This window comes from Astatotilapia calliptera, chromosome 7 (genome assembly GCF_964374335.1).
Source record: "Astatotilapia calliptera chromosome 7, fAstCal68.1, whole genome shotgun sequence".
Taxonomy (NCBI): Eukaryota; Metazoa; Chordata; class Actinopteri; order Cichliformes; family Cichlidae; genus Astatotilapia; species Astatotilapia calliptera.
This window is the reverse complement of record NC_137428.1, coordinates 31,151,160-31,165,845: the sequence shown is the minus strand read 5'-3', so window position 1 is coordinate 31,165,845 and position 14,686 is coordinate 31,151,160. Positions and strand designations below refer to the sequence as shown.

The 14,686-nt window shown below is 39.3% G+C and overlaps 1 protein-coding gene across 1 annotated transcript; it reads left to right on the top strand.

Moving 5' to 3' along the window:
- Window positions 1-3,442: 3,442 nt before the first annotated feature.
- LOC113025945 (katanin p60 subunit A-like 2) lies at window positions 3,443-10,243 on the top strand. The gene is made up of 16 exons (XM_026174223.2): window positions 3,443-3,603; window positions 5,102-5,172; window positions 5,509-5,675; window positions 5,796-5,832; window positions 6,276-6,366; window positions 6,456-6,554; window positions 6,860-6,925; window positions 7,118-7,195; window positions 7,545-7,643; window positions 8,078-8,141; window positions 8,218-8,336; window positions 8,443-8,534; window positions 8,614-8,724; window positions 9,061-9,223; window positions 9,364-9,466; window positions 9,549-10,243. The coding sequence occupies exons 1-16, from the start codon at window positions 3,553-3,555 to the stop codon at window positions 9,686-9,688; spliced, it is 1,551 nt and encodes a 516-aa protein (XP_026030008.1). The 5' UTR covers window positions 3,443-3,552; the 3' UTR covers window positions 9,689-10,243.
- The last annotated feature ends 4,443 nt before the right edge of the window (window positions 10,244-14,686 follow it).

Sequence of the window (14,686 nt, the reverse complement as noted above, 5' to 3'; positions counted from 1 at the left end):
AACACATCACAACTAAAATATCATACGATATAATCACACACACACACACACACACACTATGAACCTACACTGAAGTGTTTTTTCCAAGATTTAATAATTAGGATTAATGTGTGATGTTTGACCGTGTCATGACCTATTGTGATAAGCCAAAGCCAAAGGGTAGCTGGAGTTCTGACTGGCCTCTGGCCAAGACCTTGGCCGCTACCTGAACCCTGCAGCTGTGTTTGGACGGGTGGGAAAGTTACCCAGCAGCAGGGGGCGGGGATACTGGTCCCTATATATCAGGGGACCAGAGGACACCTCTGCTGTTTCTCTCTGTCTGCCTCTGTGTTGCTCTGCTGTCTGTGCTTAAGGCTGTACACCCTGGGGTTTTGCTTTGCTTGTTTTCTGCTTTGTAATTCTCTTGCTAAATGTCTGTATGTATTTTTCCTGCTGTTCATATGATTCAGTGTATTAAACTCTGTTCCAAGAATTCTACTCTTTTCCAGAGCATCTTTTTGAGTGTCTTGATTTTAATTGGATCTAAAAGAGGTTGGATCTCCACATCATTGGTGGGAGAAGGTTATCAGGTTGGCTTCAAAATTTGCGACCACATGTGATAGGCATTTGTGTTGTACATTTGCTTAAAGCTGTAGAATATCCTTGCTGTTGCTTGTTCACCTATTTATATATACTGTATATATTATACACTCATTAGACAATTAGGTACTTCTTGCTAGTACTGTGTTGAACTCCCATTTGCCTTCTGAAGTATTCCTCAGTGATTTTGGTCAATATTGGCATTAGAGCATCACACAGTTGCTTCAAATGTATTACGTGCACATCTGTGACACAAACCTCCCATCACAGCATATCCCAAAAGGTGCTCTACTGGATTGAGACCTGTGACTGTAGAGTCCATTTTAGTAAAGTGAACTGATTGTTATGTTCAAGAATTTTTTTTATCTGAGCTGCTTTGTGACATGGTGTGCTATCCTGTTGGAAGCAGCCATTAGAAGATGGGTACACTGTACTCACAAAGGCATGGGCATCAGCAACGCTCAGTTGGTACTAAAGTGTCCAAATTGTGCCAAGAAAATATCCCACACACACTCAAAAAAATGAAATTGGGTGGTTGTTACATGCATAAGATCCAAACTTGTAATTTGAACTAAATAATTCCATGTTTTTAAGGTGAACGTAATTAAATCATGTAGCATCTGCATGAAATTCAGCAACTTAATTTGTTCTTGTTGAGATGACATCATACAATCTAGTAAGAGTGGCTGGATCCAGGCAACTAACCGCTCTTACTAGATTGTATGATGTCATCTCAACAAGAACAAATTAAGTTGCTGAATGATTTAATTACGTTCACCATAAAAACATGGAATTATTTAGTTCAAATTACAAGTTTGGATCTTATGCATGTAACAACCACCCAATTTGATTTTGGGGGTCGACTCACGAAATTCACAAGATCACATTAGATGTCAAACCACAGGAAAATCAGTGGGGTTACAAGAGGAAGACAACCACACCACGTGTATGCTGTTACTATTTCTTGTGGTTTAACTTGTCAAGAACAACAACATAAAGCATCATCAAGCATAGCTTTCCTACTTTTGTTAAGTCTGTATTGACAGATTAATGCCATGGTGGTTCGTGCTGTTGCCTCAGAGGAAGAAGATCCTGTGTTCAAATCCACAATGTGGCGAAGTTTGCAGTGGGTTCTCTCTGTGTACTGTGGTTTCCTCCACAGTTAAAAGTCATGCAGTTGTAAGGGTAACTGGTTATTCTAAATTGCCCAAAGGTGTTAAAGTGCAAATGATTGTTTGTCTCTGTATGATTGACTGGCGACCTGTCCAGGATGTACCCTGTCCCTCTTGCCCTATCACTTCCGCAGCCCAGATAAAGCTAAGAAGATGGGTGGATTGGAAGTTGCTGTAAATCCATTGATTTCTTTTTTTGGTTGAACATTACTTAATATGAATACATGTACTACAGACATAAGTTACATTTCATTCATTCAACAAGATTATCATTGGTGTAACAAACAAATATTTTACTAGTTCATGTAACAAGACTGATTTTTGATGTGCCAAAGTGTTTAAACAATATAAGATGGATTTAAATAAATTTAATTAGACTAACGTGGTGCAAACATGTTGATTGAACAAAAGTCAAATTAATTGAATGTTAATGTTAATATTATGTTAAACCTACACACATATATCGTGTTGAGACAACACAATCAAGATGGATTAATATAACATGATTTGTTTAGATGGAATATAAGTGGCAAGATAAAATTACGTTCATCCAATGAATTATTTTTTTGAGTGCAACTTTATACCACCGGCACCCTTTCAGGTTGTTTATTGCAAATTCTGGCTACCATCTGCTCGTGACCTTGACATGTCATCTTGATGGCATCTACATGCCTAGATGCCATGAGCTGCTGACATGTCATTGTCTGATTAGATAATTGCACTACCAATCACTGAACAGGTGTACCTATTAAAGTTTTCAACAAATGCATATACTTTAATATTCCCTTATTCCTGCTAGTCTATTGTGTGTGTGTTACCATGTTATCTTAAATATAGGTTTAATGTCAGCCTAACAGACTGGCTTGACCTCATTACCGTTTTGCTCTTTAAGCTCTTTGGGGGAGATTTATTCAGAATCGAAGCTGGACAACCAGTGTTGAAATACCGGCGTGATTGAGCAGGAGCTGCACCTAATGGGATAGACAACACTCTCTTTAACTAATTGTTTGGCTTATTCCAGGGTGTTTATGTCCTCCCACTGGTTGCTGGAGTTGTGCAAATAGATGTCTCTGTGTGTATGTCTGCCCCTGGAGACACACATGCACACAAAGAGTTAGAGCACAATAGTTACTAAGGATGGACACAAGCATGCCCTCAAAAACCAGACAGCCAAAACGGATCTATTCATCACCCATATTCACATTTACAAAACACTCACACACATTCTGATAAATTAAAGTAGCTTAAAATGGTGTCCTTTGATAGTACCGCTGTGACTTGCATGTTATATAGATCTCTTCTGCTCTCTAGTGGAGATAATCAGGATGACATACATCAACTGATCAGTTTCAACCTGAAAAGAAATCAAATGTGAGCTCTACAGGAGGCTTTCAAAAGATAATAACATCAGAGTAAAAGGTAGTAGGCTACATGTCAAATTGGAAAACATTTGTGATTGAGTACAAAAGTGCAATATAGGCAGTTAAGATATTGCGGTTTAATGAAACCTAACAATAAAAAAAACCCAAAACTTTAGCATTCTAGCTTTTAAAGAGCTTTTAACATCTCATTTTTGCAAAACTTTAAGTCAATGAAACATTTTGTCATTGAGATTTTTCTAAATTCTCAAAGTAAGCATAGGTGATGCTTTTCTTTACCACCGTTGCTGCTTCACAAAAGAGGCATACTCTTAAGTACGGTAGCCCCGAGGGGAACGTAAGACCCGACAGAACTACGCGGTGGACCAACTTCACCATCACCTAACGAATAATACCGACCTTACGAAATTTTTACAGCAGTAATGGAGCTCAATTATCAGTCAATGAAAGTCGCCCACCAGGCCCGAGAGGCGGTGAGTGAACACGGGCTTTTGTTTCTTGTTGTTTTACGCAAATTTGACGCACAACTGTTTTCAGATATCAGCTTGTGACTAACTAGCAGTGGCAGTGAACAGATGGGCACTGAACTGTCTGGTACTGTAAGCAGTGTTAAGCTAAAGGCATATGTATCCAGGTGTTGGTCGATTTGTTTTACACATGTGATGGGATTTCTATATTGTCGCTTTCACGAGCGTGGTAGTTAGCCGTCGAGCTAATCGTTAAGTTCTGCATGCACTCACTGGTTGCCTAGAGACAGCGTCAACTGGTTGTTGTTTGTGGTTGGCTGGCCCCCTCTGCTGGCAACTGTGTTTTCCCTGTATTTCCAGCCCAATATAAAATATTCCTCCTCCACATGTTTGAACCAGGGAAGAGAAGAGAACTGAAGCATTAACGAGCACAGGCTAACTCGTTAGTTGATAATTAGTGGCTACTTTTAGTTAGACCACAGACATAAATAAATACTTTAGGGAGTGTCATTTCCATCTTTATTGTCTGTGCAGGTTCTTAGTCGTCCAGGTCATGGCAGTCTTTAAGAACTTGTAAAAAAAAAAAAAAAAAGCAGTTGGACTTCTTTAAGTTTGATGATGTTTTTCATCTTTCACCCGAGAGGTTTCTTAAGTTCTAAAAACAGCAGGTGGAAGGTGCGAGGTATTTAACCAATAGTGGGAATTTTCACAAGCTTAAAGAAGTACAGTTCTTGAGACTTCCATCTTTACTGAAATTAGGCATAAAGTTAAAGCCCGTGGGTAGCACAGTGGTAAAGAGTTTTGCCTCCCAAAGAGGTCTATCCACAGGCCAGCTGGCATGTCTCTGTGTGGAGTTTGGATGTTCTCCTCGTGTCTGTGTGGGTTCTCTTCAGCTACTCTGGCTTCCTCCCACAATTCAAACACATGGACATTAGTTTAATCAATGACTCTTAACTTGATCATAAGATAGGAATGTGTTAGCCCTGCGTTAGGTTGGCAGCATGTCCACGGTGTACCATGCCTCTCGCTATATGACAGCTGGTACAGACTCCAGCCTAATGGTGACCCTGATTGGATAAGGCGAAGTAAAAGGATGAATGAATGGAGTTCCAACCAGTATTTGTTGAGTGCTGTGGCTCACTTGTGTAATGCTTTTGCTATTATGCATAGCATCATGGCCTAAAATAATACTGTTAAATGTTATATCTTGCTATAACCTGTATATGGAGTGGCTAATTTCTTTGCATTTCAGTGATTCACTTTAAAGTTTTGTTTATCCATAAGTTGTGACACTTCATATCCTTCTGTTAAAAAAATCCTAATATTCTTCTAAAATATTTTGCTTTTGGGGGGACTGTATTGGTCTTTATTAGACCATATCTGTTCTTCATGACACCTGTGACAAATTGAACAATATTATTTGGTAGTTCTTTCTCATATAACAGCTCCATTTGAATTCCCCTTTTGTCCTCTTGTTGTTGCTGTTCTTGTTGCTGTCCAACAGGATGAGCAGAGGACTGAGATGAGGAAGAAAAGTCTCCTCATCCTCATCTATCACCACCTGCTGGGGCAAGGGTCAGTATAAAATTGTGTGTGTGTGGATGCATCAAGTGGTGATCAAAAAGATGAACTTTTCTTTTAAGTACATTTTTAGCATCAGGTTTAGATACGGACTTTTAAAACAGGTGGCTGAGTTTCTTTGATCAGAGCAAGTAGAATACATAAATTCACTCTTTGTTACTTCAAAACAGAATGGCATTATGCAAAATGGCATTGCTGGTTTATTATTGAATAAGTGGTAACAAACCAACCAAAAGGTCATATTTGTATGTCTGTATAGAAAAAGTGAAGTGCAATTCATCAAGACAAGCACATCAAAAATCTGTTCCTTGCAATGTGTCTGTCCACCAGCTATGTAGCTGCAGCAGTGGCCTTGGATCAAGAGACAAATGGAGGTGTGAGGAGGTTCGAGGTTAGCGATAACATTGATCTGGAGATGGTGTTGATGGAGTATGAGAGCTACCACTACGTCAAATTCCAGAAGTATCCCAAACTTATCAGAAGAATAGCAGAAGCAGGTGCAAGAACTCTGCTGAAACACTGAGAAGCAATGAAAATTATATCTCATGCTCTGTAAAATTATTAAAAACTAACTTATAGTCTTAGCATGTTTTTTTCTGATATTTTTTTCTGTCCAGGTGAAAGAAAATATCCAACACGTAGTGCAACTAAGAGGTGAGTCAGTCACGGGCCAAGTATGCTGTGCATACATGCTCACAGTAGAGGTGGGGAAAAATCGATACAACATCGAATCTCAGTATTTTCGGTGGCAATATTGTATCGATAAAGCAACACAGACACTGTCTTATGGCGACATTTAGGGCAGAAAAAACAAAAACTTATTGCATAAAACAGATATTGACAAGTTGAACTTTGAGGAGATAATTTGTAGTTGAAATGGGTGATAAATTGCAAATATGTTATTGCAAAACTCAGCATGTCACAAAATATTAAAAATCACAATAATAATTATGAGTGAAGTATTGTGATAATATTGTATCATGGGTGTGTCTGGTGATTCCCACCTGAATATATAACAATAAGTGAGTCTGCCATGCTGCTAGTCCATGCATGACAGTTAAAAAAATACATGTGTTTTGTTTTTTATTTGTCCCCAGGAGTCCCCGTTCAGCTGTGAAACCCCTCCCAGAAATCAACCCTTCCCGGAACACAAACACAGGAACTGGAGCAAAGAAGCCAGCCACTAGTGTACGGGCAAATGTGGAAAAATGAAGTCAAATCAAAACAACTCTGTACTCTAGCTAGCAATTATTCTGACATTTATGTTAATTTCCTAGGAGAATGGCACCTATCTTGCTCCACAGTCATCGGACTTTGGTCTCAGCGTATCCTCCATCAAAAATGCACCAGCTGGAGAGTGTGCCACAAACAGGAAGGTACTGGAGAAGTGAATACTCTGAGAACAGAAGCAAACCTCATCGTCCCAATTGAAGTTAATCACATTTTTTTCTTGTATGACATTTATGAGACGGTTTTCATTTTACGATGATGCTGCAGCAGGATGCTAACAAAATTGTTTATGTTTAATTCATTACAACATAAACCAGCACCTTTATGATCTGGGGTTGATTTGGCCGTGCCAAATGCAAAAACATAAAATAGAAGTCCTCACCCTTTTTAAAACAAAATTACCGCTGTCACTTTTGTTCCTATTATGTTCTCTTATGTATCTTGGGGGCAGATGACTGATGCCAAAGGTGCAATCCAGGATGCTGTCAGAGGAGCTGGGATTGATTCAGACCATATGGTAATTATGCTGGAGCCTTTGAACTAAACTGACTTATAAAAAAGGTCATAATATTCAGACAAGCTTCAAACAACTGTGAAATGTGTAAAAATATATTTTGGTAACAGTCTGAATTGTCCAAAATAAAAACTATTTGAAGGCAACAAAAAGTACAAAATGTCTACTGATAATAATAAAAAGTCTATGTTGCAGGAACGCCTACTGAAGCCACTGAGTGGCTTTTCTGGAATGAGTGGTGAGATGAGGGCACTAGCTACGATCGTCAGCAGGGTACACACACACACACACACACACACACACACACACACACACACACACACAAACCTTAATAAGCCTGAGGAGAATTTGATTTTATCTTAATTTGTTCCTTGGAATATGATGTAAAAATATGAAAATCCTCCATATGACTACAGAGCAGCAGAGGGCTTTGTTTTGAATGAATTGATCTTTTGTATTAATGAAGGCCCAGGCTCTATCCACTTCCCTTACCTGATGTTTCATTCTAAAAGACACCTATTTACGCAACCAGGATGTGTGTGGGGGCCAATTTCTGGCTTATGTCTTCCACATGCATCACTCACTCTCTGTTGTGTGTGTGTGTGTGTATGCTTTTCCAAAGGACATCTATTTGCACAGCCCCAATGTGCGATGGGAGGACATCATCGGTCTGGAGGATGCCAAGCGATTAGTCAAAGAGGCCGTCGTTTATCCCATTAAGGTGCGGCCGCTACCCGAGCATGCTGGTATTTCAGCTCCGGTCGCCCATCTTCGATTCTGAATACATCTCTTTTAAAGGGCTTAAAGAGAAGGAGGGCAGTGGGGTCAGGCCAGTCTATTAGACTAATATTAAATCTTTACCTGGGATATTATGGTAACACAGATACAGAAATGGATAGGAAGACACATGTGGCATGCCATGTAGAATTTATTGTACTGCTACAGTCACACAAGTTGTGCTTCTGCAAATAGATAAAAACTGCATCATCAGACTTATCAGGTTTCTTTGCACAGAGCTCAGTTTGCTATTGGTGTGCTGAAAATGGAAATACAATGTGTTCTCATACTGAGCTAGGATGTGATTTACTCAAGTTGTATCTATACTGTTTTGTTCATATTTCCCCCTCATTCTTTGACTCAGTCTCTCCTCCTCAGTATCCCCAACTCTTTACAGGCATCCTGTCTCCATGGAAGGGTTTACTGCTCTATGGTCCCCCGGGTAAGGACTCAAGTGCAGGATATTAAAAAATGTCAGGGTCTCACTATGAAAACTTCACATTCCCTTACCCACGCAGGTACAGGTAAGACGTTGCTGGCCAAGGCCGTAGCTACAGAGTGTAAGACAACCTTCTTCAACATCTCAGCTTCCAGCATTGTCAGCAAGTGGAGGGGAGACTCTGAGAAACTGGTCAGGGTAGGCTGTCAGCTATGGGAAGAATTTTACAAAAACATGTTTGAATACTATTCTCTGGGGGGGGGATGTCTAATTAGTGTAAATGATTTAATACATGTGTCTGCAGGTTCTATTTGAGCTGGCCAGGTACCACGCTCCATCCACCATCTTCCTGGATGAGCTTGAGTCAGTGATGGGCCAGAGAGGAAGCAGCATGGGGTGAGCTCAACCACGAAGTGCAGTAAAATGTAGCTGTGCCACTGCTGCTGTCCACAAAACCTCTGTTTACTGCTTTCAGGGGCGAGCACGAGGGGAGTCGCAGGATGAAGACTGAGTTACTGGTTCAGATGGATGGACTAGCCAGATCAGATGACCTGGTTTTTGTACTTGCTGCCTCCAACCTACCTTGGTAGATTAATCACATGCACATTTGGACTTATTGGCCTTCTGTTGCATATACAAATAAATAGGAAGACAGAAAAATGCAACTCACTATTTTTGCTGTTTCAACCCTCCTCGTAAATTTATTGCCAGCATCATCTCAGCCTGATTTTAACATTCATTCATTTTTCTTGCATTGAATGCATTTGAAAAAAGACCCTTCATTTTCTTGACAAACACAAGATTATGATGTTATGATTTCAAAGTCACAGCTGTATAAATACAAAAAGATGACTACTAATACAGCTATAAAATTATGACAGTTAAATCTGCCTTTGTTTGTTTCTAATAAATCTTCTCTCAGGGAACTGGACCACGCAATGCTGAGGAGGTTAGAGAAGCGGATTCTAGTGAGTCTTCCCTCTTCACCAGCTCGCCAAGCCATGATTTCTCATTGGCTGCCTCCTCTCAGCTGCACAGGAGGGGTGGAGCTACGCACTGTGCTAGACTACGAAGCACTGGCAAAAGTGCGTATGGAGTTTGTCAAGTGTTTAATCGTTATGCTTAACAATTTTTCTGTAATTAATATTTCATAAATCATATATGTTATCTGGAAGGAAATGTGTTCACTCATGTACATCTGTACATTTGTGTGTTTTATTTCCAGGAGATGGAGGGCTACTCTGGCTCAGATATAAGATTGGCATGTAAGGAAGCTGCCATGAGACCAGTTCGAAAGATCTTTGATGCTCTGGAGTCACATCAGGATGGTAGGACAACACACACACACAATGTCAAGATTGACCCCTACAACAGCCATCTTCTCTGTCTTACTGTGATTCTCTTTTACAGATGACACAGACATGCCCGCCATCCAACTGGAAACTGTAACAACAGCTGATTTCCTGAATGTGATTGAACACACCAAACCCTCAGCACGAAACCTGATGGACAGATACACAGCCTGGGAGAGAGAGTACCAATCTGTCTGACACTAGTACACATAACATGAATGTAAAGACTTTCATACTAACGCCACTAAAAGTGATGATAACTCGTTTTTACTGTTACAAATTTATATCCTGCACTATACTAAAAATTTACACTAATGACTATATATTAGCGTAAAATGTTTCCTATACTTTGGATATTTGTGACAAGCTACTGCAGGTTGGAACGGTGTACATTTTAATAACTGTGGAGCTTTGAAAAACTCTTTTTGACATGGAGAAAATATTTGTTCAGTGATCATTTGTTTTCTTTTTTATTATTTGAAAACAAAAAGTATACAACCTAATACAAATACGCGAAGCCATACCAAATGACTATTAGAGCTGGCCTACTGGTATTATACAGCTAATATATATATTGTTTAGTATTAAACTTTGCTTGTTCCATATTCAGTTTTTCAGCAAAACGTGTTTGAGTCCATAAGAAAAGATTCATTCTCATATCTGGAGGAAGATTTTTTTTTTCAATAAATATTAATGTTAGCCCGCGACTTTGTTCCAGATTTGAATTTTGGCCCACTGTGTATTTGAGTTTGACACCCCTGCTCTAAACCAAGGCACAATGTACATTCCAAATTCCTTTAATTTTAAATATGTTTATATTGTCTATTCTGTAAAATAGTCAGATGTCTATTCACCTGCTTGCTGCTACTACTGCACATTCACCCAATGTATATACTATATATATATATATATATATATATATATATATATATATATATATATATATATATATATATATATATATATATATATATATATATATATATATATATATATATATATATAATGTTCTTCCTCTACCCCCCCCCCCCATTTTTTGCACATGTCGAGGAGCGTGTCAGGCTACATTTCACTGTGTGTTATACTTGTATAACTATGCATGTGAGAAATAAAGAACCTTGAACCTTGAATTGTCTCTCTATTATGTTTTAACTGCATCTTCCTTTGTTTGAACCTGTTCTCCCAAAAAACTGCATTAGCAGTGTGTATGCAATGAAATTAAATGCTTGCAGTGTAGGAGGCTCTCATTGTTCCTTCGGGTAACTCTGTGTCATTTATTCTATTCTCTCCTCCTTTTGTTTTCATTCTCTCACCTTATTTTCATTGGCATGCATGTCTTTCGACTCTTTTCTCACCTTCTTTTTTCCTTCTATGCAGCGTTTTTGTCTTTGTGCACATTGCCTTTCCTCTAAACTTTACTTTGAGACTGAGGAAGCAGAGTACTCGGAAATGTACTATTTTGTGTACTAAGTAGAGTTGGATGTCTCGAGACCGGTCTCGAGACCACTTTTACGTGGTCTTGGTCTCGACGTACTTTTGTCTCGGTCTTGCTGTCTGAGGTCAACATAGTGGTCGGGAGATTTGGAGTCAACAGTATCCATGACACACAGCGTAACGTTCGATAATGTATCATGCGCAAAAGCTTTAGCTCTGAGAGCCGTGCTTAGAGAGTGCTTTGTAGTGAATCAGAATAGTCGACTCCCATTGAGCGAGAGCCGGCTCCTCAATTAATTTCCTTTCGCTGCTCAGCTGTCACACAGCGACACACAGTGGCTCAGCCATGCTCAAATCCCTCCACATTGTGGCATTTTATTATTTCGCCTTTCGCGCCCTTCAAACACAACTAAATGCAACCCGTTAGATTGAGCAGTATGCCCGGTCAGTAAGTTACAGAAATGTCAGCGACTTCGTCTGTCATAAAGTTTGCGTTCATAGAACACAAAGAGTTTTTGGTAAATGCAAAAAAGAAGCATTCGGCAAAGTGCAGGTTTTGCAAAGTCTCCTTGACCGAGACAGCTGGGACTACCTCAACCTCACCAGGCACCTGGAGCGCAAACACCCTCAAAGGTAAGCTAGCCAGTAGCCATCTATCCATCTTCAAACTCTTCTAACTACCTTTCCAACCTCAGATGACCAGGTCATGTTTATGTAATATTGTTATTTATAATGTGTTCTTCAAACCCCTACGGTGGCCCATAGAGACAAAGCATGTACAAACTCCAAGACGCTTACAAATTCCAAATAGCACGCACAAACTCCAAAACACATACAAAATACAAAACACATGCAAACTCCAAAACACGTACAAACTCCAAAACACATACAAAATACAAAACACATGCAAGCTCCAAAACACATGCAAAATCAAAAACACATGCAAACTCCAAAACACATACAAAATCCAAAACACGTACAAAATCCAAAACACATGCAAACTCCAAAACACGTACAAAATCCAAAACACATGCAAACTCCAAAACACGTACAAAATCCAAAACACATGCAAAATCGAAAACACGTACAAAATCCAAAACACATGCAAACTCCAAATCACAACGGAAGTGCTCCAGGACGCTAGGGGCAGTGTTGAGCTCGATTTACAAAATAAACAGCAAGTATGTTGCAAACACATGGGCTCTAGTCTCCGTCGCGCTTCCCAGGTTGCCTAGCAACCATGATACTAACAGCTGGAAACGTGTCATACAACTTTGTTTGACAGAAATGAAGGAGAACATATTTTTTTCATTTGTTTGTTTGTTTCTACAAGAGCTTTGTGTGATTTGATAAGTATCTGAGGCTGAGACCACAGGACAGTAAAACATGATTGTTGGTCTTCATTTCTGTACTGAACAGTCATTTAAGATTAGCTAGTAAATAACAATTAGCTAATGTTGTTCATGAGACTAAAGTCATATCACTTTGGTAATGTAAATATAATATGGCCAATATTATGGTTATTATATTAGTCATTATTAGCTATTACAGCAGTGAACATGAACTCTGTGTCAAATACTGAGCTTCAGTACAGATTCAAGTTGCAGTTATTTACAGTACATGTCTTACCACCTTAAATCTTCACTCAAAGACAAGTATATAGGAATGACTGCCAAATTTATTTGCCACTGAAGCAGAAGGATGGCATCTGAATAAAACCTCTCTTGGCATGCCTAGATGACATTAAAGCTTGGTTGGCTCTAAACTTTTTAAATTTGAATGAAAAGAAAACAGATTTGTTGGTGTTTGGACCCAGTGGCTCCTGTGAGTCCTCTTCTTTTCATTTGGAACCCCTGGAAGTTTATTTTAAACCTGTTGTTACTGCCCTTGGTTTTAAGTTGAACCAGTCCATTTTTATCATTTAAGGCGACTGGCAAGAGTGAAATCTTTTCTTCCTAGGCAGCACTTTGAAACCGTGATCCATGCTTTTATTTCTTCCCCTGTGGACTACTGTAACGCACTTTATGTGGGGGTCAGTCAGTTGTTACTCTGACATCTGCAGCTGGTTCAAAATGTATATTGACAGTGCATATATAGGTGTATCATATATAAGAGACAAATGTTGTTCCTTCAGTATGTTGGCATTACTAAATTTGGCTCAATGCTTACATACATGTGTAAAAAGAACATGTACAAGCTGTGATAACTGTTTCTGATAGAATGAAGGGTAGACTGATATATTAAACATTCCTTTATTGGGTTAGAAAATCAGACCATGTCATAACTGCTTTAAGTCATACAGAATAGATATCAGAGCCTTAAACAGGCTGGCTTCTGCTAAATGGGTCAAACTGGGCAGAAAGTATACAAACACGTAACATCCTTATAGAATATGATGTAACACTATAGATCAACTTACCTCAGAATATATAAAGCATATAAACAATTACAGCAATATGATGCAACAAACACAGCAGTACTACTAATCCAAAATACTCAAAGCTTCATAGAACTGAAACAAACATTTATTTTTAGTTCCATTCTGCTGCTGATACATACTTTATTTTTCTGAACATTATTTTCTGAACATTAAACTTGTTGCTTCCTTTCATAGTGTGTAACCTGAATGCCCTGGGTACTTTCTCCCACACTGAAAACACTGGAATGATCAAATTATTTGAACATTACCTAATAAGACTGATTCAGGACAGACAATTAGTTATGTTAAACTTTCTTAGCAGTCCTTCACAAACAGGGAACAGTCTGTCTATTCTCTCCATCTGTCAGCTGCTGCTGGCTCTTCCTCCTCCTCTTCCTCACATACTGCTGAGTTTGTCCTGGTGGATCATCAGGGGTGCAAAGCCTCACAGATGATGTGTAGCAGTGGGTCCCTCAGTCTGTCCTCACTCTGGACACTTGCAGTTGTCACACATAGAAATCAAATGTGTGATAAGCTGCAGGATTCAAACACAAGTGTAACTTATAAACACATGTTCATACTTTTATTCCACAATCAGAGAGAAAGAAAAAAAGAGAGAGTGCAGGACAGACAGACAGGTGACAGTCTCAGGTGTATACACTGCTACAAAACAGCACACGAGAAGGAGGATTTAGTGTTTGTGTTATTACGAGTGCTAAACAAGAAGAATTCCCAGATGGTACAGTGGACACGTGTGACTCCTGTGATTAAAGCATCTTTCTTTCAGCTTAACGAGTGAACCGTCAGCTGACTGACATGACTGACTTTAATTATGCATAAATCATCACATTCTCTGTAAGATTAAGCTCAGCTATTGAACGGCAAATATTTTGAAGTAAAGGCTTTAAAACCAAGTTAGTACAAACGTCGCTAATGTCACATAACTTTCCCGACATGTTGCCAACAGTAATGTTTTAATGTTCTTCATTATAAAAACATTTGCACATAAATAAGTGACATAATATTCAGTACTTACTTCTGAAAGTTTACTCTTCGTCCGCTCCGCTTCCGCCGTTTTTTAAATTATCCACACCACCGCCGAGCTATGAAGTCTGGGATATGTTGGGCCATGAAGGCTACACCGACCCATCCTTAAAATTCAGGGAAATTAAGGACGCATTTGAGGGCCGCATGTAGAGCAGCCTTTGAATTGGGACAGTCTTCGTCGTGTCACTGTGACGTAATCGGCCTTAAAATGCGGCCTTTAAGGCTGCAGACCCCAAATCCGGTCATTGGTACTTCCTGGCTTGTGTAGTTACTAGGTAACAAAAGCTCAACACTGC